This window comes from Populus euphratica, unplaced genomic scaffold (assembly GCF_000495115.2).
Source record: "Populus euphratica unplaced genomic scaffold, PopEup_1.0 scaffold450.1, whole genome shotgun sequence".
In the NCBI taxonomy this organism is placed as follows: domain Eukaryota; kingdom Viridiplantae; phylum Streptophyta; class Magnoliopsida; order Malpighiales; family Salicaceae; genus Populus; species Populus euphratica.
In genome coordinates, this window is record NW_011500331.1 from 1,818 (window position 1) to 24,874 (window position 23,057).

At 27.9% G+C, this 23,057-nt stretch overlaps 1 protein-coding gene across 2 annotated transcripts; it reads left to right on the forward strand.

Moving 5' to 3' along the window:
- Nucleotides 1–1,199: 1,199 nt before the first annotated feature.
- On the forward strand, nucleotides 1,200–7,252 carry LOC105113720 (peroxisome biogenesis protein 2). Of its 2 annotated transcripts, none has more exons than XM_011010012.1 (8): nucleotides 1,200–1,667; nucleotides 2,177–2,290; nucleotides 2,401–2,554; nucleotides 3,768–3,904; nucleotides 3,990–4,102; nucleotides 4,415–4,532; nucleotides 6,295–6,461; nucleotides 6,903–7,252. In XM_011010012.1, exons 1-8 carry the CDS (start codon nucleotides 1,563–1,565, stop codon nucleotides 7,030–7,032), a joined length of 1,038 nt encoding a protein of 345 aa, XP_011008314.1. In that variant the 5' UTR covers nucleotides 1,200–1,562; the 3' UTR covers nucleotides 7,033–7,252. The 2 variants fall into 2 exon arrangements, with proteins under 2 accessions (XP_011008314.1, XP_011008315.1); XM_011010013.1 differs by having other exon boundaries at nucleotides 4,002–4,102.
- The last annotated feature ends 15,805 nt before the right edge of the window (nucleotides 7,253–23,057 follow it).

Below are 23,057 nucleotides of genomic sequence, written 5' to 3' on the forward strand. Positions count from 1 at the left end.
ATATATACTAAACATCTAAAGATGAAATTTTCAGAAAAAAAAAACATATATATATATATATATATTTATATATATATAAAGCTCGGGTATGCAGATGTTGCTTAGACAACCTAACATGTTTAAGCTTAAAAAAGCCTAGGCCTCCGCACTTTAGTTGATTTTTCTTTTTTTAAAAGATGGATAACATGTTGTCTTCTCCTAAATTTTTTAAAAAGATAAGTAGGCGACGCAATACTTGCTTTTCCCCAATTTCCGACCATTTAGATGATTGAAAAATTAAGGGTGGTAGAATTTTTTTTATTTAAAAACTTGTTTTTGATCTAAAACACATATAAAACATTCCATATACCTTAATGAACCCGTATATAATATCAAATAACTAAAAATCACTCCAAAAAGTTCAAAATTAAATTGAAACTGAAAAGATTTTCCAAGCTTAGATCTGTTGTATTAGGTGATGGTAGTACTAAAGAACACCTAGGTGAGACTCTTTTCATTGAATGAAACTTATTGATACTAAAATCAACTTTTTTTATGGATAAAATTAGAGTCAATCAAGATTTTTTTTTTTATAATTAAAATCCAATGACTTTCTCTCTCATATCTCAAATATAGATTGAAAAATAAGAAAAATAAAGTTTTGTATCATGATTCAATTATGAAAGGACCAAAATGTTATAATTTTAAAAGTGGATCAAAATGAATTTCCCCCCATTTTTAAATCTGCATCCCTTTTTCTCCATGTTTTAGATTTTGTTCATTTTTTTATAATTTTATCCTTCCTTAACAATTCTTGATAAATTGGTAATGAATCTAGATAAAATGATGTAATTAAAGAAAAACAAAGTTTAAAAACTAAATTATTAAAAAATTATTATGAATTGTCATAGTAAAAACACCATACGGTTTTAATATCTTTCTAATCTAAGAATTACTAATTTATAATAGGAAAAGGTTTTAGTGCAATGATGGAAATCAAAATATAGGTTTTGATTTGAAATACTCTTCACCAAAAATATCTAAATATAACTAGATTTTGAGAGAGGAAGAAGAGAGAGAACCGCAAATAGACCATCGATAATAAAAATTAAGTTTTGAAAATTGAAAAAAACAATAATTTAGGACCATTAAATTCAAGAAAAGGAAATCTAATGGCTAGAAAGGCGTTGGAGCGGTTTCCTTATTGAAAAGGAGAAAAGAGTTCCCTGCCGCTGACGTAAGTTCAGAATCTCAAAAAAACTTGAGATTCGAAAGATCAAAGAAGAAGAGATATGCACCTGTTTTAAGTTTAACAAACCAGCAACAAGACAAAAGTACCCTTCTAATCCGTAATTAATAACCGTCGCACCCGTCCCCCATCGCCCCTCTGCTGAAAATCAGAGGTAATAATACTGTAGTTGGTGTAGCAGGAGCAGCCTGCTCACCTCTTTAGTTCCTGACTGTTTGTGAAGGTGCTGGGCATGATACAATACGTCATCAATACTCTCTTTCAATCTCAAAGCTTCAATTTTTGAAGCAGTCAAGAAGAAGAGATACCATAGCTACTCATCATCATCATCATAATGAGTGGTTCTAATCTTTCACAACAACCACCACCAGAGGATGAATGGATTGGCACTTACCTAACATTGCTTCCTAAATGGCAGCCTCTTGATCTTTCTCACCAGGTACCCTCCTTTTAGTAACACATGTCATTTTATTTCATTAATTTTTGGTGTTACCTGAAGCTCCACCTTGGATTCTAGTTTCATTAATCTACCTGATAATTTAATTTTGTTGCGAGAATATTAAGAATTTAATTTATTTGTTTTGCTATTTGGGTTCTAAAGTTATCAAGATGCTAGTTTGCTATAGTTGAATCAAAATTACATTTTTCAATTTTTTTCAAATAAGTGGACTATTGAAGTAATTAATTTCTTGAAAGAAGTTTATCCTGGGAATTCCTTGGGGGTGTTTCTCTCTGTCCCATATAGATTAACGAGTGCAACATGTTAATTTTTTCATCTTGGGCATGTTTTATTTGCCGAAACCATTTATATATACAGTGAAGTTTGGATGTTTCCATCTGGGTTCGGGTTAGTAATGATTTTGTGCCACTTCAGTGCACAAATGATTGCCGTTTGGATCTTTTTTATTTTTATTTATATATTTCTGATTATCTTAATTTCCGTGGCAGTCAATGATACCGATTTCAATATCTAGAGTTAATCAATTTGATGCTGCGAGATTGGACATTGAAATGTCAGCTATGTTAAAGGAACAATTGGTTAAGGTCTTCTCTCTGATGAAGGTATCTTTTTTGGTTCACCTTTTGATTTCGGGACATGATTCTAGCGAATATATTGATCTGATGCTGCTGGTGTCAATCTTTAATTTGTTTCTACTATTTTTTGGGGTTAGCCAGGAATGTTATTTCAATATGAGCCAGAACTTGATGCTTTCCTTGAGTTTCTCATTTGGAGGTTCTCTATTTGGGTAGATAAGCCTACTCCAGGGAATGCTCTTATGAATCTGAGGTACAGAGATGAACGTGCAATGGATTCGATAGGAAAAGGTAGACAGATCTGCACATTTCATGCTTATGGCATCGCTTTGTGAAAGTAGCTTGTTGTTAGGTGATTGTTTGACTGATAGATTGGCCTCTATGGTTATGTTACTTGTGCAGATTTAGAAATGAAATGCAGGCCTACTTCACAAATTTTGATTACATATCTTGATAGCTTGTTTAAAGAATTTAGGAGGGATGGAAGGGAAATTAATTACCCTTCTTTTGTCTGGATTCTAAAGGGGGTATGGAAACTTATTCTCTCTTTCTTGTTTATTGGATTGAAGGGGAATGTATTAATTACAAGATTATGTGTATCTCTTAGAGGGTGGAAGGGTGAGATTGGTTTTTTATGAAGTAATGAGGTTACAGAAGGGAGTTAAGAAAGCAATTCCCTTCATTTCCACTGAATACAGAAGTTGGGGAGGGACAGTTTAATGAGAATGGGTAGTAAATTCTTAGCCCTTGTTCCCCTTCTCTTACCAAAATATTTTTGTTAAACAAGGTTAATCATTAATCATTATATCTCATCCTGTCCCCTCCATATTGTTCCATTCACCTCTCTCTGAAACAAATTGTAAGTGATGATGGCATAAATTTTCTAAACTCTGTGATGCCCTTCTAGTTGATTAGTAAATCAAAGATGTGGCTTGCCGCTTGCATATCACTATTTCCACTCACTCGTTATAATTTGTGTCTTTGTGTGTGTGTTTTGATAGTTCTCCTTTGTGTCTTTGTGTGTGTGTTTTGATAGCTCTCCTTTCTTGTTGAACTAGAATGCATTTTAAAATGTATATCTGTCGACTTTGATTGTTAACTTTCATGTTGAGTACTGTTGGGTTTATAAATGCTCTTCTGGAAAATGGAATGGATAGAAATGACTGCTATGTCTATTTTTCTCTTTTATAGCTGTTAAATAAATTTTAACATACTTTTGCATGTTCTGTATTAACCATGGTCTCCTTTTCTGGGGATCATGCTGGAATTGCAGAAATTTGTGATCTGTTTGCCCCTTTGAAATGGTATTCCATGCATTTTCACAAACAGATCATGGTCTTTATATATTCTTATACTAAACTTTCATAACTGCTATGCAAAGGAGTGAAATGCTTCAAATTCTAGCTGAAGAAGGCACATATGAAGTTCCCTGATAAATTCTTCATATCAGCATTGCTTGGCCATCTTTGTTTACCTTCCGCTTGATATATTATTTTGCTTACAGTTAGAACAGGTTTGGAAGGACCTGGACTGACCATTGCACAGAAAATTTGGTATTGCATTGCCACTGTTGGTGGTCAGTACACCTGGGCTCGCTTACAGTCATTCTCTGCCTTTCGTAGATGGGGTAATTCTGAACAGGTAGTGCTATCTTCAGCGTGCTTTTTTTTATCGTCTAAAGAACAATTCACTGGAGATTGTGGGGAGAAAAGTATTGATTTCTTTGTGTATTTTTCAGAGGCCACTGGCAAGGCGTGCATGGATTTTGATACAGCGTATTGAAGGACTTTATAAAGCTGCTTCATTTGGAAACCTACTAATATTTCTTTATACAGGACGGTATGTTGTATATTATGGTTTCTTGAATGTTATTTCCACAAGAATTGCTAGTATGAAGTGAAGCTGTGCATGTAAATTCTCTTTGTATGAGAGGAAACAAACACACAACTACTTGGTGAAAGGCATAATCAGTTATTTTTTGATTGTTTAATTTCAATATCTGCTATTTTTATATCAGCCTAATTTAATGATCAAATGGATTGATTACTTTTGCATGAGATATCATGATGGGAGTACCCATTAAGATTATTCACTTAATCACGCCATTGGATTAGATGATTCTTCAATTTTTTTTGTCTTGTTTTAATGCAGATTTAGAAACCTCATTGAAAGAGTCTTGCAAGCAAGGCTCGTCTATGGAAGCCCTAATATGAACCGAGCAGTTAGCTTTGAGTATATGAATCGCCAATTAGTGTGGAATGAATTTTCGGTAACTTATTTTTCTTGTCAAATTTAGCATCTCAGGTTTTTGGCAGTATCTTTCTCCCACTTTTGATGATGTCTTGCTGTTGCTCTGATGTGTCTTGTTTTCCTTTCCATTTGTGGTTGAATTCTTTAATTATTAATATCCAATAACACAAGGGGCAAGGAAATAGTGATGGTTTTTCAAGCGTTATCTGAAGTGTCTTGTCATGCACTTCTCAAGTGCTGTTTAGTCTGTACTGCAATTTCAGTTTTGTCATCAAGTGTCTCTCATTTGGGCTTTTTTCAATGAAGTTGAACCACTCATATGCAACTGGCTGTTACTGATGAAATTATAGCTCTTAGATATAAAGTTAATAAGAACAATGTGTTGATGAAATTTTGTGTGCAAAGTTATTAATACTTTGAGCCAAGTTTTAGTAAATTTCTTTTCAACTGGATATTATTGTGACCAAAGTCAAACTATGTGAGCTCACAATGGTGACCAGAATGAGGTTTATTTGTACGGGTTGAGGAGGAGAAAGTAAAGGTGAAAAGAATAAATGACTAAAGTTTATTATAAAACTCTATTTGGGAATTCCTGAAAAGATGGTGTATTACATAGAAACTTTGCTCCATTATTATTTTTGGATAGTGCTCGGCCAAATTAAACATTATAATTTGATATCCCTAACACAAAAAGGATAACCATTCTTGGGGGTTATGTCTTACAGAAAACAAACACTAACCTTGGAATTATAGGCTCACAATTAATCGAAGCCAAGGCTGTGTGGTCATGGTTTTTGGAATCAATGAACCAACCATTATAAATTGGCTGAACATTTCTTGTTGTATGTTCTTGAAGACAATGTAGAAAGTATATTGGGTAAACTATATTCTAACCCTTGTAGATTCTGCAATGCTCTACTTTAAACCCTATATTAAAAAATTTCCAATGTCGACCTTAGAGTTTCAAAAATGTTTCAATGTGGCCCTTTGGCATTAAATAACTAACCGAAACTAATGGCAGGACCACCTTTTGAATTCTTTTGTTGAGTATTTTTGGACTTTTAAGCGTTTTGTGGAATACTAACTCATGTATGAGGTTCTGGGAGTAAAATTTATGAGAAATATAAGAAAATATGACAACACAAAACTGAAAAAAGTGAGCATTCCATGAGATGCTGCTAGCTATATAACAGCTAGGGGCCAAATTAGAACTTTTGGGGAAATATAGAGTAAACTGGGAAATTTTGATCTATAGAGGCTGAGCTGGGGTGGACATGTCTGAACTGGAGTGAACTGGAGTGGACGTGTCTGACCAATGAATCCTCCTCCTGTGTGATTGACCAACTTCAAGCTGTACCCATTATCTGCGTTTTACTCCTAATGTACTTTTCTTTGTTTCTCTGAATTAACCATGTTATGCTGTTTATTTGGAGTGCTATAGTTTGTGATGAACTTTTTGGACAGTAGATTCACAATTCTCAGTGGGATTTGTGTTAACTCCACATAGTTATGTGAATTATGTGTTAACTCCACATAGTTATGTGAATTATGTGTTAACTCCACATAGTTATGTGAATTAACAGTTAGTGATAATGCAGTTCCATTCCCAAGAAGTTTGTGTTTCTGAAGCAGAACCACCCATATTAAACAGCGTAACGTTCTTGCTAGACATGATTGAAGTTTTGTCTTTTCGCTGCTGCTTGAATTGCCAAAGTTTACGTACCAGCAATAATGCCATCTGCCCTGGTAATTTGTTATGTATTTCTTTGGCTTATGTGCAGGAGATGTTGCTGCTGCTACTACCTCTTCTTAACTCGTCGTCCATTAAAAAATTTCTCAGTCCATTTTCAAAGGATAAATCTTCAAGCTCCAAAGTAGATGATGATACTTGCCCCATTTGCCAGGCAATTCCCACTATTCCATTTCTTGCTCTTCCCTGTCAGCACAGGTATGCAACTCTTTTCCCATTTGCTTTGATTACATCAACTTTTAGGCAACCACTTTTCGGGTAGGGCCTAAACCATGTAGATCACATTTTTTAACCAACTTTTTTTTTTTTTCCACACTGCATGACAAAAGCCTAGGGCTTAATTGCAATTTCTCCATCCCTGTAATCGTACTGGCGTTGTCAGTAAATACAGTTACAAATTGGGAAATCCTTAGCGTTGCCCTTCCTTGGGCATGCCAGGCTCAAATTTTGTTCTACCACATGCCAAATCTACTTTCTGCCTAATTTCTCTCCCTAATACATGCCACTTCAGTCAGATGTTTGGATAGAATACTCGTGCTAATTTGCTTAGTTTTGAAGTAGATTTTCCTGTTTGGCCGAATTTCTATGGTGACCTTTATTCATTTTTGCCTTGAGAGACTGAATTTTTCTTGCTGATAGGTACTGCTACTACTGTCTTAGTACACGATGTGCTGCAGCTACATCTTTTCGCTGTCCCAGATGTGGCGAGCCAGTGGTTGCTATGCAGCGCCATAGCGGTTTAGCCAGTAATACAAATCCCAATCAGTGATTACTCTAGGGTAGTAGGAAGGAATTGTAGATTACTGTATAAAATATGCCTGGAAACAGGCATACAATATAATCAAGTAATCGAGATTTCTCTGTAAAGTATTTATTCTCCTATTCAAGTTGGGGGAATCATTCTTTGTCATCTTTATGTGACCACGAATATTCTTTTCAACGATGGGTCAATTCTTCAAAAACCAGGATTACGATTTCTTTCCTGATTACTGGTTCAAGTGTTCCCTTTTTGGTTCTTTAAGGCATTGTTTTGAAACCTGACCTGGCTTGGTTAGTTGATCCTGGACTCGACCGATCAGGGCTTGGGACCGAACCGGGTCTAAGTAATAACCATTTAGGCATTTGACCCAGTAAAACCCGATTAATTTGGATAAACTAAGCTGAGACTCGGCTTTTATATGTAACACAAACACACAAAACTACATAATTATGGTAGTGTTATTATTAGGAGATGGAGAAGGACCTTGTTGCTGCTGTTGTTGCATCTTATTCATAGGATTTGAAGAAGAGGGCTTAAACAGTTTATTCACATCAAAACCTCCTTCTCCCCTTATTATTCCCCCACCTCCTCCTTGTTGATTTGGATTATTAGGTGAAGCCATTAAGCCATTATTAAGAAACAACAAGAAGTGATCTAATAAGATAATATATAGTGATTGGAGACAATTAGTTTGATAAAGAAAGGAAGAAAGAAAGAGATATGAAAAAGCTTTGAATTCCTGTATCTGTTTAAGTTTAAATCTTTTTTGAGATTAGAAAGATAACACATCTTTTTTTCTTCACTTCTCTTTTCTTTCTTTATTTTGTCATTCCAAATTAGAGTAGCAATAGAGTGAGAATTTGGAGAAAAAAAAGAAGGATGAAAAAAAAATTTATTTTTGTTTTTATTTGATTAGGATCACTTTATATTCGTGATCTAATTATTATATCAGGTGAGTTTTAAAATTATAGTTGAAGATTCTTAGAATTTTGTAATGCTTTTTTTGTTGTTTAAAAACAAATGAGTATATCAATAACTATAAACATCATATTATATGATATCGATAATTTATGATTTTAAGATTTGTTTAGAAATGTAGTTGTGGTTAGTTTTTAAAATATTTTTTATATTAAAATATAATAAAATAATAAATTTTTTTATTTTTTATAAAATTATTTTTAAAATCAATACATCAAAATAATTTAAAATATTTAAAAAATATTAATTTTTAGTAAAAAAAATTACTGTCTCCAATTCATGGTTTGGATGGAAGCGTCTGCACAACGTCATGCTGCCTGTACCTTATCCAAGGCAAAGACAAAGTTTTGGGAGGTGGAAAAAATAGTGGGTGGCTGGCCTCAATTGTTTTTTTTTTAAAAAAAAACAAATTAAGGTACATTCATACACCATGAATTGCTAGAGTTAAGTTATTAGTTTACCCTTTATACATACAAAAAAACCATTTCACTCTGGCTCTGGACGATATAATTTTATTTTTTTTAAGAATTTATTGGTGATTACTTGATTGATTAGGGGTATTTTTATTTTTCTATATTTTTTTAGCACAATATAATTATTCTATTATTTTTAGAAGCAATTTTCAATTAAGTGCAGGTGTAAAATTATTTTTGTATTTTTACATTTTACAGCACAATAAAATTACTAAAATACTCTCAAAGTATAAATTCCTTTAGCTAACATACATGAATACTTTTGTCTTTTCAATATTTGTTTTTTTATCTATTCAGTTTAATAAGAGTAGCTTTGATAATTATTATTATTAGTATCTTTAAAATTTATTTTATTTTTTGATTTCATTGCTTATTTTTTATTTTATTTATCTTTTTATATTAGATTTAGTTCCTATTATTTTAATTGATATTTTTCTTGTTTTTTAGTTTATAATAATTGAGAATTTTACTTTGTGATTTCTTTAGGTTTGTCTTCTATAGGGTTATTCAGTCTTATAATCTAGTTTATAAGTTAAAAAAAAAAGAGCCCAATTTGAGTTTTATTTTTGTTTTTTTTTACATTGATTTTTTTTAATTTTTTTTTTCAACAATGAGCGATTCAACTTTAGCCTTGTGAATTTGTCACTTTCATTTCTATAAGATTATCCTAATTTTATATTTGAAGTCATGTGTTAATTGAATTAACCTGAATTGATTCGAGGTTTTTTTCTAATGTTTTTCTTAATTGATTGTTTTTAATTTTTTTGATTATATTGTTTGTTTGAGAATTAACCTCCATTATTTTATTTAATTTCTTCTATATGGGGTTATTCAGATGTTGTAACCGACAACAAGTTTAGCATGCTAATTATATTCAAGTTTTTCTTTATTTTTTTAATTTCAATTCATACTTGTGTTTAATTTATTGGTGATTAAGTTACAATTTTTTTCTCTTGTTTTATAAAGTTATTTTATTATTATTTATTTTGTCTTTGTTATAGAATAAAATTATTGAGATTCTTTAAAAGTATTTAAAGTGTATCTTTTTATAATATTAATAAACTTTTATTTTTTTATTAGTCATTCTTTTTTGTTATATAATTATATTATTAAATTAACAACCAAATTTATTAAAATTATTCGCATCAATTATGTAACCGAATCCCATAAATTTTTCATACTCTTTAAAAAAAAAAAAACTATCATCCCATGAGTAGCATTACTAGAATCTTTCTGACAGATAAATGACCAGTCTATAGAGTTTGAGTTTTTGTTTATATTAAGTCTATGCTTTTAAAACTTATATATTTCTGAAGCTGGGAATGTATTTTGATTTACCATCTTAATACCCGAAGCTTTCAGGCGCCCCATGGCCTCACTTTCCGGTCAACAAGGTTCCCAATAAGCTACAGCACTTGAGAAGAAAGCAATGTCTGTTTTGCATCACACACCTGGCCCAGAACTGTTATTCCTGACTTGCAAGTTCGTCAAATTATATAATATTTGTCCACAGACATAGGCAAGTTTTAGAATTAACTAGTTATATCAGCCACTCATGAGTTATTTTTTTATATAAAAAATATAAAAAAAATAAAATATAAAAGTATTAGATTTTTTTACAAAATTATATCCAATAATCTTAGGTTTAATTGTAACGCCTGATCTAAGAGTAATATTTATAATAATAATAATAATAATATTTAACTTGTATAATCTAAGTTTAAGTGAGTTGAACTGCAATATTAAACCAAATAACCTTGGATATGGATCTGACTTCTTCATTTGTTCTTTTTCTAGATGTCATGTCTGCGCAATGCCGCGAGCTTGTGGCATGCTTGTGTGTTGTCGGTTTCTGGAAAAAATAAAAAATATATATATATATGTAGAAAAACTGTTGTAATCCACAATGTTTTAAAGAAAAAAACAATAAAGTTGAATTTTCAAATATTTAAAAAATAAAACGAACAAAGAAAATTTTGGACAAAATAAAAAAAATGAAAGGGAAAAAAAACATGTAGTTCATTAGGAAATTCACAATCGTAATTCTCAACTAACTCAATATTAAAAATAATAAAATCAATAAAGATAATTTTAAAAAAAAATCATAAAAAAATCATGTGGGGGAAACACTATAGTAATTCAAAGTGTTTTTTTTAAAAAAAAAACTACGAAGCTAAATTCTTAACCAACTTAATATGAAAAAAAATAGAATTGACAAAGACTATTCTGGAAAAAAAGATCATAAAAAAGCTATATGAAAAAACATTATAGCAATCCATAATTTTTTAAAGAAAAAGATACGAAGCTAAATTCTTAATCAGCTTTGTATTCAAAAAATAAAATCAACAAAAACAATTCTTAAAAAAAAACACAAAAAAAGAAGACAATTTTGGAAAAAAAAAGCAATAAAAAAAATAAAAAAAAACATGCAGAGAAAGTTAAAGTTGAATTCTTAACCAGCTCAATATTAAAAAAAAATAAACAAAGATAATTTAAAAAAAAAACATGTGGGGAAACACTTTTGAAAAACAAAAATAATATGAGGAAACATTGTAACAATCCATAGTATTTTAAAGAAAAAACTATGAAACAAAATCAATAAAGACCATTTTGGGAAAAAAATGAAGAAATAAAGCCATGTAGGGAAACATTGTAGTAATCCATAAGTTTTTCTTTAAAAACACTAATGAAAAGAAAGAACAAAAATCTGAATGAATTGGGTTAAACCTTTAAAGTAAGTTAACCCGTAAAACCTTGGATTCACGTCGTGAAAGTTTGATAACTAAATAGAAAAAAAATTGACGGATTACCTATAATTAATTTGGTCAACTTGTTAAATCTGAGACCCGTGTCATGAAAGTTTAATAACTAAATAAAAAAATTAATGTGTTTACCCAAAATTAACTGAGCTAACCCGTGAAACCAAGTTAACCCGTCAACCTCGGGATATATGTTATGAAAGTATAATAATTAAATAGAAAGAAATTTAACACTAACAAATTAAACTAAAGAAAAAAATTAATTAAAAATAAAAAAATTACGGGTTAACCTATTAAATCAGGTTAATCCATCAAACCTGAGATCCGTATCATAAAAGTTTAATAATAAAATAAAAAAATAACATTAACTAACTAAATTAAACAAAAAAAATTAAAAACAATAGCTACAACACTGTTTAGGATATGTTATAATATAATATATTAATAATGAGAAAAGTTAAAAGGCATGGGGAAAGTTAAAGTATTTTCTCTGTGGCTTTTAGAGTATTGATTAACTTTTTTTTTTTATGTGCTATAATTTTATTATTTTTTTATAACCTTAACAAAACATAAAAATTTTAGAATGAAAATAATTTGATGTATAAGTGATGAAACCTTTTAAAATATTGTTGTAGTGACATTTTGGACAACATATTTTTTTTTAAAAAAATATAAAGATGTCGATAGCCTGAATTGATCTATGACTACCTAATTTGTAATTTAGGATATGAGCCTATGATAATTTCATGAAAACAAAATAAAAATAAATTAGAAAACTTAATTATAATTAACCAAATATTCAAGGCTTAAAATAAGAAAATTTTTCACTTAAAGAAAAAACCCAAGAAAATAACTCAAGCACACCTAGATTAGCAGCCCGTGCTATACAGTGACCCATATTGAATTGGTTCTAACATAGAAAAGGATGTTCATGCGATGACAATATATTCAAAAAATAAAAATAAAAATTTAAGACTCGAGTCATTAACCTAACTAGATCAATTAAGTTGAGTTAATTCAATAATATGATTAAAAAATTATAAAGAACGAGAAATAAAAAGACCCAAGATAACCCGAGTTATTTTTAAAATTAGTTAAAAATCAAATAAATTAAATATTAAAGGATGAAATTGAAAAAAACATGAGTTTAAAAAAACAAAGAATTTTTTCTTTACACAATGCCACGGGCTATATATTTTTGTTTAATCTTTTAAAAAATGTAAAAATAAAGAGGGTAACATATTGGAAACTATTTTTTTTTTATATTGAACAATCAATTAATTTAATTTGAGAAAAAATCTTTTAAAACTAGGATAACCTGGGTAATTTTTTAAATCAATGAGAAATTCTATATAAGTAAAAATAAATAAAAAAATAAATTATGGAGTCCAACATCCAATTAAATCAAATGCTTAATAAAAGTGAAAAATATAAGTTTTAAAATAAATAAATAAATAAACTAGGATGAATCTCCCATAAATGAGTTAAACTTTCAAATTCATAACTTCTTAAATCATAAACTTGGGATCAATCAAGAAGCTCAATTAATATTGAAAGATAAAATTAAAAAAAATTAATTAAAGAAAACCTGGCAAGGCAAAAAAAATAACAATAAAAAAATGATGATAAAATCTGATATGTTGATATAATACATGAGGATGAAATCATAATTTTGTTTTAAAAAAATGATCCTAAATAAAATAAACAGAGACCAAAAGAATGGAGACTAAATTTAAAATTAAAAAAAATAATGAAGGAAAAAATTGAAAAATAAATTAAATTCTATAAATTAATTAAATAAACAAAAATAACAATTAAAAAAAAACATGGAATAAATCCCAAGGACCAAAAAAACTAGAAGGATGATGTGAAATATTACAAGGCCAATCGTGAAATCCAAGGAAAAAAAAGAAAAAAGAAACCAACCAGCATCAAATTTTAAATTATATAATTACATGCACAATTTTATAAATTGATTAAAATAAATAAAAATAACAATTAAAAAAACATGGATTAAATTTCAAGAACCAATCAAGTTAGAAAGATGATGTGAAATGTTGTAAGGCTAGATATGAAATCCAAGGAAAATAAAGCAAAAAGATAAAAAGAAAAAAAAAATTAATCATGATCAAATCATATATTATATAGTACCACACACTTTTTATAAAGGTTTTAATCACCATGTGAAATTAAATAACACAAAAAAACTTATTTTTTACTAACATATTCCACCACACATGCTACTTAAAGATAACATAATAACTCATTTGCTAGCACATTCATTCTATAAATGTATTAACAACTTTATTTTTTTAATTAAATTATTAAATCACTCTTCAAATCCTATAATTATTGTAATAAAAAAAACTCAATATAAAATAACTAATATGCCCTAAAGTGAAGCCTAAGAATTTCTTCTTTCAAGGTAACAGAGCAACCACACTATGCATGGTAAAAATTTTTATCAAAAAAAGCCTCTAAGCCAATTTTTTTTTTACTTTTAAGAATAATAAAATAATGTAATTGATTAAAAATTATGAAAAGATTAAAATACTTGAAATAATTCTAGGAAAAAACAATCAACCCTATGAAAAGATTGTTTTACCCTTTAAGAGTCGATCTTTGGTTGTCTCGCTGAAGAGAAAAAAAATATTAATTTACTGTTATAATTCATGTTATAATTCATAGAAAACAAAACTAAGTGTGCAATACTTTTCTCACACCAAATAGTTTCCGTTACACTGTTTATTTTGCCGGCAGGTAATGAACTGACTATACCTCTTTTCTGTTTTATTTACGCGTCGTTTGATAGACATCAAAAGTGCAACCAAAAGGAAAATCACTTTAATCAAATATCGTTTGCCCACAGAAGCATTCCCAACAACCATTGTTTGGAGCCTGAAAGTGAAACTGACGTAGGAATTCGTTCATCTATGGGATATTCTATCTAAGAAGGAATAACTACCTCCTTGTCCCAACTTAAATATGCATGCATTTCCAAGGTTTTCTATGAAAAATCTACTGATAAAAAAATCAAAAAGCATATATATATATACTGAAAATTATTCATGCCAATAAATATAAAATAAAAAAATATTAATAATAAATAAAGACTAAACTTGAAAAATTGAGAAACAGATTTAGATTAAGATATTTAATTTTATAAGACAAGCTACATAAACAATTGTGTTTGATAACTTTGTTTCTTATAATATTTTTTTTATTCAAACAATTATCTATGCTAATAAAACATATAAAAAGGTCATTAATGATAACTAATTACTAAACTTGAAAAAATAAAAAGATAGATATAGATTAATATATTTGATCTTACAACAAGACCAAACGTCTAATAACTTTCTTTTTAGGATAATTTTTTTTATTTGATTTAAAAATAATAGAATTGACCCGTGCTATGCCACACGTAAAAGAAATTTTTTTTTTAACACAAAAAATGTCTATGTATTATTAACATGTTTTCTTAAAAAAAAAAAGATTTTAGCCATGAATTCAAAATTAATTGTATACTAGGTGACATTTTTATTTAATATTAAGATGGAAGTATGTTGAATATAACTAGGTTAACATGCAAAATCCATAGGGATAACTTGTAAAAAAAAATTAGAAAACTTAATTCTTAATTAACTCAAAGTTGAATAATAAAATTGGTACAGTGCAACACTTAATTAAAAGAAAACCAAGTAAATTCAAGTGAACTAACCAAACTTATGATATAGATCATATATGTTATCAGATTTAATAAAATTTTGCATCCAAAAATTATTTCTCATTTAATTATACAACAATAAAATGCATAAGAGTTTTTTTGTATTAAATATTTTTTTAAAAGGAAATAAAAACCAAGACAAACACGTGAGATTGAAATAACAAAAGTAGATTATTAATAAAAAATAATGAAATTGTATTTTTTTTAGTTTTAAGTTAAATAAAAAATAAATAATTGATAACAAAGGGTGTAATTGTATTTTTTAAATCAAGATATATATATTAAAAAAAAAGCAATGAATAATAATAAAAAATAACCAGATGATATGACTTAACTTGTCAAACATGAGATCTAGATTATAAACTCAACAAAGTTCAATAAAGTTTCTTCTTGAATTTATATTTAATCTAAATATGAAATAGAAAAAATTAAAAAAAGACACAAACAAAATTCATAAAAGAGCCTAAGCATGTGAGTTTATAGCCTAACATGCTTGAATAAACGAAAGGAAAAGCCCAAGTGTCTGGGCCTTCAAGACTAGGCTCGTATGCTTGGATTTGGTTTTAGTTTTAAAGAGGTGGATGAAATTTTGAGAAAATAAAAAAAGAAGCAAACACCACATCCCATACTAAGTTAGATGATATGTTGTTTGCTAGCTCAATTTATGACAATTATCATGGTGACCAAAAAATTAGGATAGTGAGTTTTTTTCTTTAAAATCAATTTTTAAGCCATTTTAACCCAAAACTATCTTATTAAAACCTTTAGAACATCTATAAAACAATTTATTAACCTAAAAAAACTCGAAATCAAATTGAGTTATATTTTTCTTTCTTGATTTAGATATGTTGCTTTATGCAATATTGAGGCTCCAAACAACAACATTCAAACTTCATTCATACCATGGAATTTATAGACATCAAGACCAATCATTTTGGTAGCTAGAGTTTGCATGAACAATGACTTTTCCTCTTAACACTGAAATTTGAACATATTTCTCTCTTCTATTTAATTAAGGACTAAAAAATTATAAAAATAATTTTTTTACCAAAATTGAATGGCACAAAAACCTAGGAAATAAAATGATATAATTTGAAAAAATGAAGGACTAAAGTGAGCTTTTTACAGGAACTTTGAACCTACAACCCATTTTCGGTGTCTTTTCCACATTGATCCTCATTCTTTCAATCTTGCCTTAGTTAGTAAATTTGAATTAGTTGTCCTTTAACTTGACCACAAAAGGATGCAATCACCTAATAAAAAGTTTGAGTAAAAAATTAGAAAACTTTTTAATAGTAAGTCCACAGTTAAATACTAAATGGTTTAGTGTTTTCTATAATTATTTATGATCAAAGCCTCTAAAAAATCAAGCAATGTCATATCTGACGACAATTGTGAATTCAACAAGACCACCACAATTGCCAAGAGAATTGATAATATCATGGTCGATCCCTTTCCATTACTATTACTTGTGCATTCTTCCCTATTAAAGAACACTTTTGTAGGAAACCCATCTCTAGCAACAATATTTACTCCAGTTATATCTTTTTTAATGCCTATTTATTTTTGTGTTTCAAAAGTGTTTTTAAAAAAATTAATTTTTTTTTATTTACTTAAATTTAATTTTTTTTTGGTGTTTCCAGATCATTTTGATGTATTGATATTAAAAATAATTTTTATAAAATAAAAAAAATATTATTTTAATATATTTCTAAATAAAAAACACTTGAAAAAACAACCGCAATCACACTTTTAAATGCCCTATTATACACAAAATGTTAGAGTTTTAAAAAAGGATCATCATGCTTATATTTCAATATTGTACATGAAGTGTTTGATGAAATGCAAAGTTTTAGTTGTTTTTAATTTTTAACAAATTTATAATATTATTTTGATGAAAAAATTATAATATTAATATTTTAATGGCACTTTATTCATTAAAATAAATATAATAACAAACTTGTAAATAATTATTTTTTTTAAATTTGTTTTAGGTGCAAGAGGTTGAGGATGTAAACTTTTATTGAATATGTGAACACGTGATCACACTATAAGAGGCTTTTTTTTTTTTTTTTGTAATTATCCCTTTCTAATCCATTCTTCATTCTTTTTATTATAATTTTTTAGGTCTTTTTATAAACTAGGCTTTTTTAATACTTATCTATATTGAGTTTATATTATACTTATCCTAACACCACTAATTAAACCTTTTCTATCTTGACATAATAAACTTAGCTAAACATAATGAAGAAGAGAAACATAAATAAACAACATAAGAATATGAAATAAAACTTAAACATTACAAATATATAAAAAAAGAAATAAAGAGTATGATCTTGATCTAAAAACCAAGATGCTTAAATGCATGACAATTGCCTCCTTTTATAGGCTAAAATTTGAAACTATTGATTTGTTGACTAATTATTAAGTGAGTGACCATATCTTGACTTGGTGACAATCCTTATCTTCTTGTATGAAAAAAATGTCATTGCTAACATACAAATTTGAATAGATTGTCTGTATAAAAATTCTAGGAAATTGTCTCAGTGTTCTAAAAAAAAAAAGGTCATTTGAACTTCTAGAATTCAAGATATGGGCTGAGTACCGAACAATATCTAGGTTGTAAGATAGCTTCGGACTTCTCCATTGTCACTATAATTTGAACTTGAAAATACATTTTTTTAATCTTAGACTCCCATGAAAGTTTTAAACCTATGTCTTAGCTTTCCATCCATATAGAGCAAACCTAAATCCAAGCTCTACAACTCCAGTTATGATCCAATAACCGAATGATGTTTTAGTTTGGACTGAATCAATATCTCTTTTCTAAGCTTAGCCCTCTCTTTATCTTTTCACTATCAATAGTTAATCACATCAATTAATCCCTTGATTTATATAATATACCTGCATTTAAGATGAATATTTACCGTAAATTAAAGTTATCTTATATTATTAGACATGTTATTATAAAACATGCTCTAGTTAAGGAGTTATTGATACTTTAAGTGTAAAATAATTATATAAAACCTTGATAAAAATATACTTTTAAGTATTAATCATTGAACAATCATTGGTTGATTGCTCACTAGTTTCACAAATTTGACATATAATTTCTTGAATAGATTTGAATTGACCACTCTTTTTCAATTCTATTGTCTCAACTTTTCTAACTAAAGATGAAAACTTGGCTTGAAGATCATGATCTTCCTTAAAGTTGCACATACTTCTCCTAGATGTATGAAATTTAGTTTTACCCGATGCCTTATAAGTGCCCATAGTGTCCCAATTTTAAACTTTTTTAGCTCGCAAGTCTAGGTATTTCATTGCTTCATTAAGGTCTTTATATCCAAAAGTTCTAGTGCACATCAATTCTACCATTTATGTATCTTTAGGCGTTAACCCTTTATAAAAATATAAAACCAATCTCCATGTTTCAAAATCATAATGATGGCAAGTATTAAGCAAGTCTCGATACCTATCCTAACATTGATAAAATGTTTCTCCTAATTTTTAAGTGAATATGATGATTTGTCTTTTTAAAGAGTTTGTTTTATGAGAAGGAAAAAAATTCTTTAAAAATTATTGTTGTATTTCATCCAAAGCACGAATGGATCCTGACTTAAGATTTTATAACCATGTTTTAGCTTTATCTTTTAATTAAAAAAAGAAAAAAACTTTAATCTGATGGTATTTATACTATAATTTAAGTCATTATAAATGTTACAAACTTCTTCAAATTCTCTCAAATGCAAGTATGGATTTTCTAGATCTAAGCCATGAAAAGAAACTAAAAGTTGAATAATGACTGACTTAAAATTGAAGTGAGATGCATTAGGATGAAAAACTATATATGCGGATGCACTTGTTCTTGTTGGATTAATGTGGTCTTTTAGTGTTCTAACATGATTATTCTCATTATGAAATGACTGGTTATCTTCTTCAGTCATATTTTTTAAAAATGATGAGGATACCCTATAAAGTCTACCATTTAATGTATGTGACCAAACTCTCATGCATGTATAGGACAATAATAAAATGGAAGCAAAAAAAAAGAAAGAAACAAAACAAAACAAAACAAAACAAAACAAAACTAAAGTTAGAAAAAATAAAAGAAAAGAAAAGACAATAAAATAAAATATATAATTTATACATTAATTTACCTTCCCCGACAACGATGCTAAAAACTTACATAACTAAAAGATTGATGTCTTCTCCCAAGTGTAGGAGTGTCGAAGCAATAAATAACCCGGCAAGACCAAGATTGAACTATAGGGAGGTGAACTATATAATAATAATAATGATGATGATGATGATGAGTTAAAAAAGACTTTGAGATGTAAGATTAATGTGAAGATTAAACAATGATAAAAACAGTTGTCAAGGTTAGAGGATCCACTAATGATATTTCAAATAAGTATAATATAAATTTTTTTTATTACTCAACTGGAAACCATACACAAAGAAGGTTTTAATCGGATGATTAATAACTTATTATAAATTATTAACATGATCATATTAATTATCTTATTTAAGTAACACCAAACTTTTAAATATTATCAAGAATTCATGATGCTAACTTATGTTAACAACAAATCAAGTTCCTTTCATAACACAGATGTAGGTTATACTATATAGTTAGCTATGAAAGTACCAAGCATTCATTGTACCAAGCATTCATTATACCATATGTTATACAACACAAATTTAGATTAACCATTTAACAAGCAAGACATTAAGAATTAATAAGATACAAATGATAAAACATGTTAATAGTAAGTTGTTTAGGATATAATCATTGAAGTCCATATTGAGTTTATATTATACTTATCATAACATCATTAGTGAAATCTTTTCACATTGACATAATATACTTAGCTAAAAATAATAAAGAAGAGAAACATAAATAAACACGAGGAGAACATGATTATATAAATATAATAAAAGAAATAAAAGGCATAAATAAGAGATTAATGAAAGCAAAACTTAAGCATTATAAAGATATAAAGAAAGAGAGCAAGAAGATGATCTTGATATGAAAACCAAAAAAACCTAAATGCATGGTAAATGTCTCTTTTTATAGGCCAAAATTCAGAACTATTGATTTAATGACTAATTATTGAGTGAGTGACCACCTTTTGACTTTGTGACAATCCTTATCTTCTTATCTGAATAAATGTCATTTATAAGATCAGAATTTGAACAGATAGTCTTGATGAAAGTTTTGAAAAATTATTTCTGCTTTCCAACATAAAAAGAAGCAGTGTATTTGGACTTCTAGAATTTGAGATATGGCTGAACACTAAATAATATCTAGGCTATAGGATAGATTCCTACTTCTCTTTTGATGCTAAGATTTGGACTTTCAAATGAAAAAAATTGAATTTTAAACTCTCATGAATGTTTTAAGCTTATATCTTAGCTTTCTAGCCATAAAACCAAACTGAAATTCAAGATCTATAGCTCTAGATATGACCCAATGACTAAATAGTATCCCAGTTTAAATTGAATTAACATTTCTTTTTTAAGTTTAGTCTTTTCTCTATCTTTTCACCTTTAATAGTTAATCACATCAATTAATCCTTTGAATTGTGAGACATGCCTGCATTTAAAATGAATATTTATCATAAATAAAAGGTATCTTATATTATGAGACTTGTTATTATAAAACATGCTCTAGTTAATGAGTTATTGATATTTCATGTGTAAAATAATGATATAAAATCTTGATAAAAATATACTTTTAAATACTAATCATGAGGTAATGTTTGTGCTTTTTGTACCTTTGATCTTCAGTAATAATTTATTTGTATCTTTTAAACTGAAACCACTACTTTAACACCCATACACTTTTTGTTTTTTAAAACACACAACCCATAGATATTTGTTCCACCTAAAAAAGTTAAGATATGATATAAAAAAATGTAAACATCATGATATAAATATATAAAAAATATCATTTTTGGGCTGATTACTAGGTTGATATGATGAATTGTTCGAGTTTCACCAAGCCAATTAAAAGCTTATATTTTATTTATTTTAAACTTGGCTAAAATTCTAATTCTCAGGTTAACTCATCGAGTTAAATTTAATAACTATACTAAAATATATCAAAAGAAAAAAAGAAATACATCCAACGGAAATAAAGAGAAAAAGAAGTGACACGTTCGAGACATGCACAAGGCCACAATCGCAAGTAGCTCAAATCATAGGGGACTAATATTGAAGCCTGCTCTTCTGTCCTACATGCACTTTTTACAAATTAACAGCATAAACATTAAGGCTAGGTGTCTCTTTTGTTTTATTGTTCACAGTAACTAAAAAGGTTGCATGGGGCAGGGGTTTAATTAAGCATAGGTATTGCTATATGATCTGACAGTATTTTGAGTTAATAATAGCAGTAATGCCACGCATATAGTCAACCTTCGACCAAAAAAAAACCTCTTCCAATAATCGACTCCAGAAGAAACTAAAGCAATTGCCACCCATGGTATCCAGCTTTATTCCATATAATCTGACCATTTAACAATTAGATTATGATTAAATATTTATAGAAATTTTTAAATATTGTTTTTTATATAGTAGCAACAATATTGTTATATAAATCATCAAATTTTTAGATACTAGAGATCTTGTTGAGGCTTCTTGATTTTGATAATTTTTGTGATTTTTTTATTTTTAAATTTCATATTTATTTAAGATTTTATATTTTTTTCTTTGTAATTTTAGATTTTTGTTTTTGATTTTTAATTGAGATAGAATTTCTAGTTTTCTTAAGGCCTTACAAACCTTCTAAAAAGACAAACTTTACTATTAGTATTTTAGAGAAAATAAACTTGTTGATTTGGAGCTCATATTTGTAACTCCTTTCATACATTAAAATATCTTATGTTTTTTTTGTTTAATTATTATCTTTAATTTCTATTTGTTTTAGAAATTTTATATGAAGATATTCTTATTATTTTTAGTAGGTTATAAATTATATTTTCTTTCTCTTTCTTCTATTTATTTATTTCTTTAAAATTAACATAAGAGAGTAACAAATGTCATCAATTACTTCGTGGATACCATAAATCTCCCCCACAAAAGGACATTTTCAACCAAAATGTTTATTTTTTGAAACAATTCTTTTAGAGTTTCCTCAAAAAACATGTATTTATTTATTTTAATAAATATAAATTACTTTTAATATTTATCTTTTTTATAGGACATATCTTTTCACTATTGATCTCAATTTATTCAATAAAATCTTCTATAATTTCTCCAAAAACAAAAACTTTTCAATCAAAATGACTATTTTTAAGACAACTCTTTTAAGATTTCCTCATCAAATATGTTTTTAACTTTAATAATTAGAAATCAGTTTTGATAATTATCTTTTATAATAAGATATCATTTCATTAATAATCTGAATTTATTAAAAATTAATCTTTTATAACTTCTCCATAGAAAATACCTTTTAAACTGTAATAAATATTTTCTTAAAACAATCATTTTAGAGTTTTCTCAACAAACATTTTTTTAGTTTTTTAATAAATAGGAATTAGTTTCATTTATCATTCCATTAATTATCTCAACTTATTAAATTGACTCTTTTATAACTTCTCCACAAATATATATATATATATATATATATATATATATATATATATATATATATATATATATATATATATATATATATATATATATATATATATATATATATATATATATATATATATTGAGAATCATTTCATTCTAAGAGTTTTGTACCTTCAAATTAAAAGGAGTTTTTTAAACCATAAAATGTTTTTCACTATTTTAGAAGAAAAAAGGATACTACCATATATATGATGGATACAGTAATTTCCGCAATATAAGATAATATTATCGGTTAACAGCTTTCAATCAACGATAATTTTTCAAATATGAACACATACATGAGTAATCATTGTAAGTAATCTTACTAAAAAATCTACAGGCAATTTCATAAAATTTAACTTATTAATACTATTAAAAGTCTTTTCGAAGGATTATATTTGAGAAGCTGCCCGCAACGTGCTGTTCATCAATTAGAGTGTGTGTGTGTGTGTGTAATCCACATGGGAGTAAATGTAA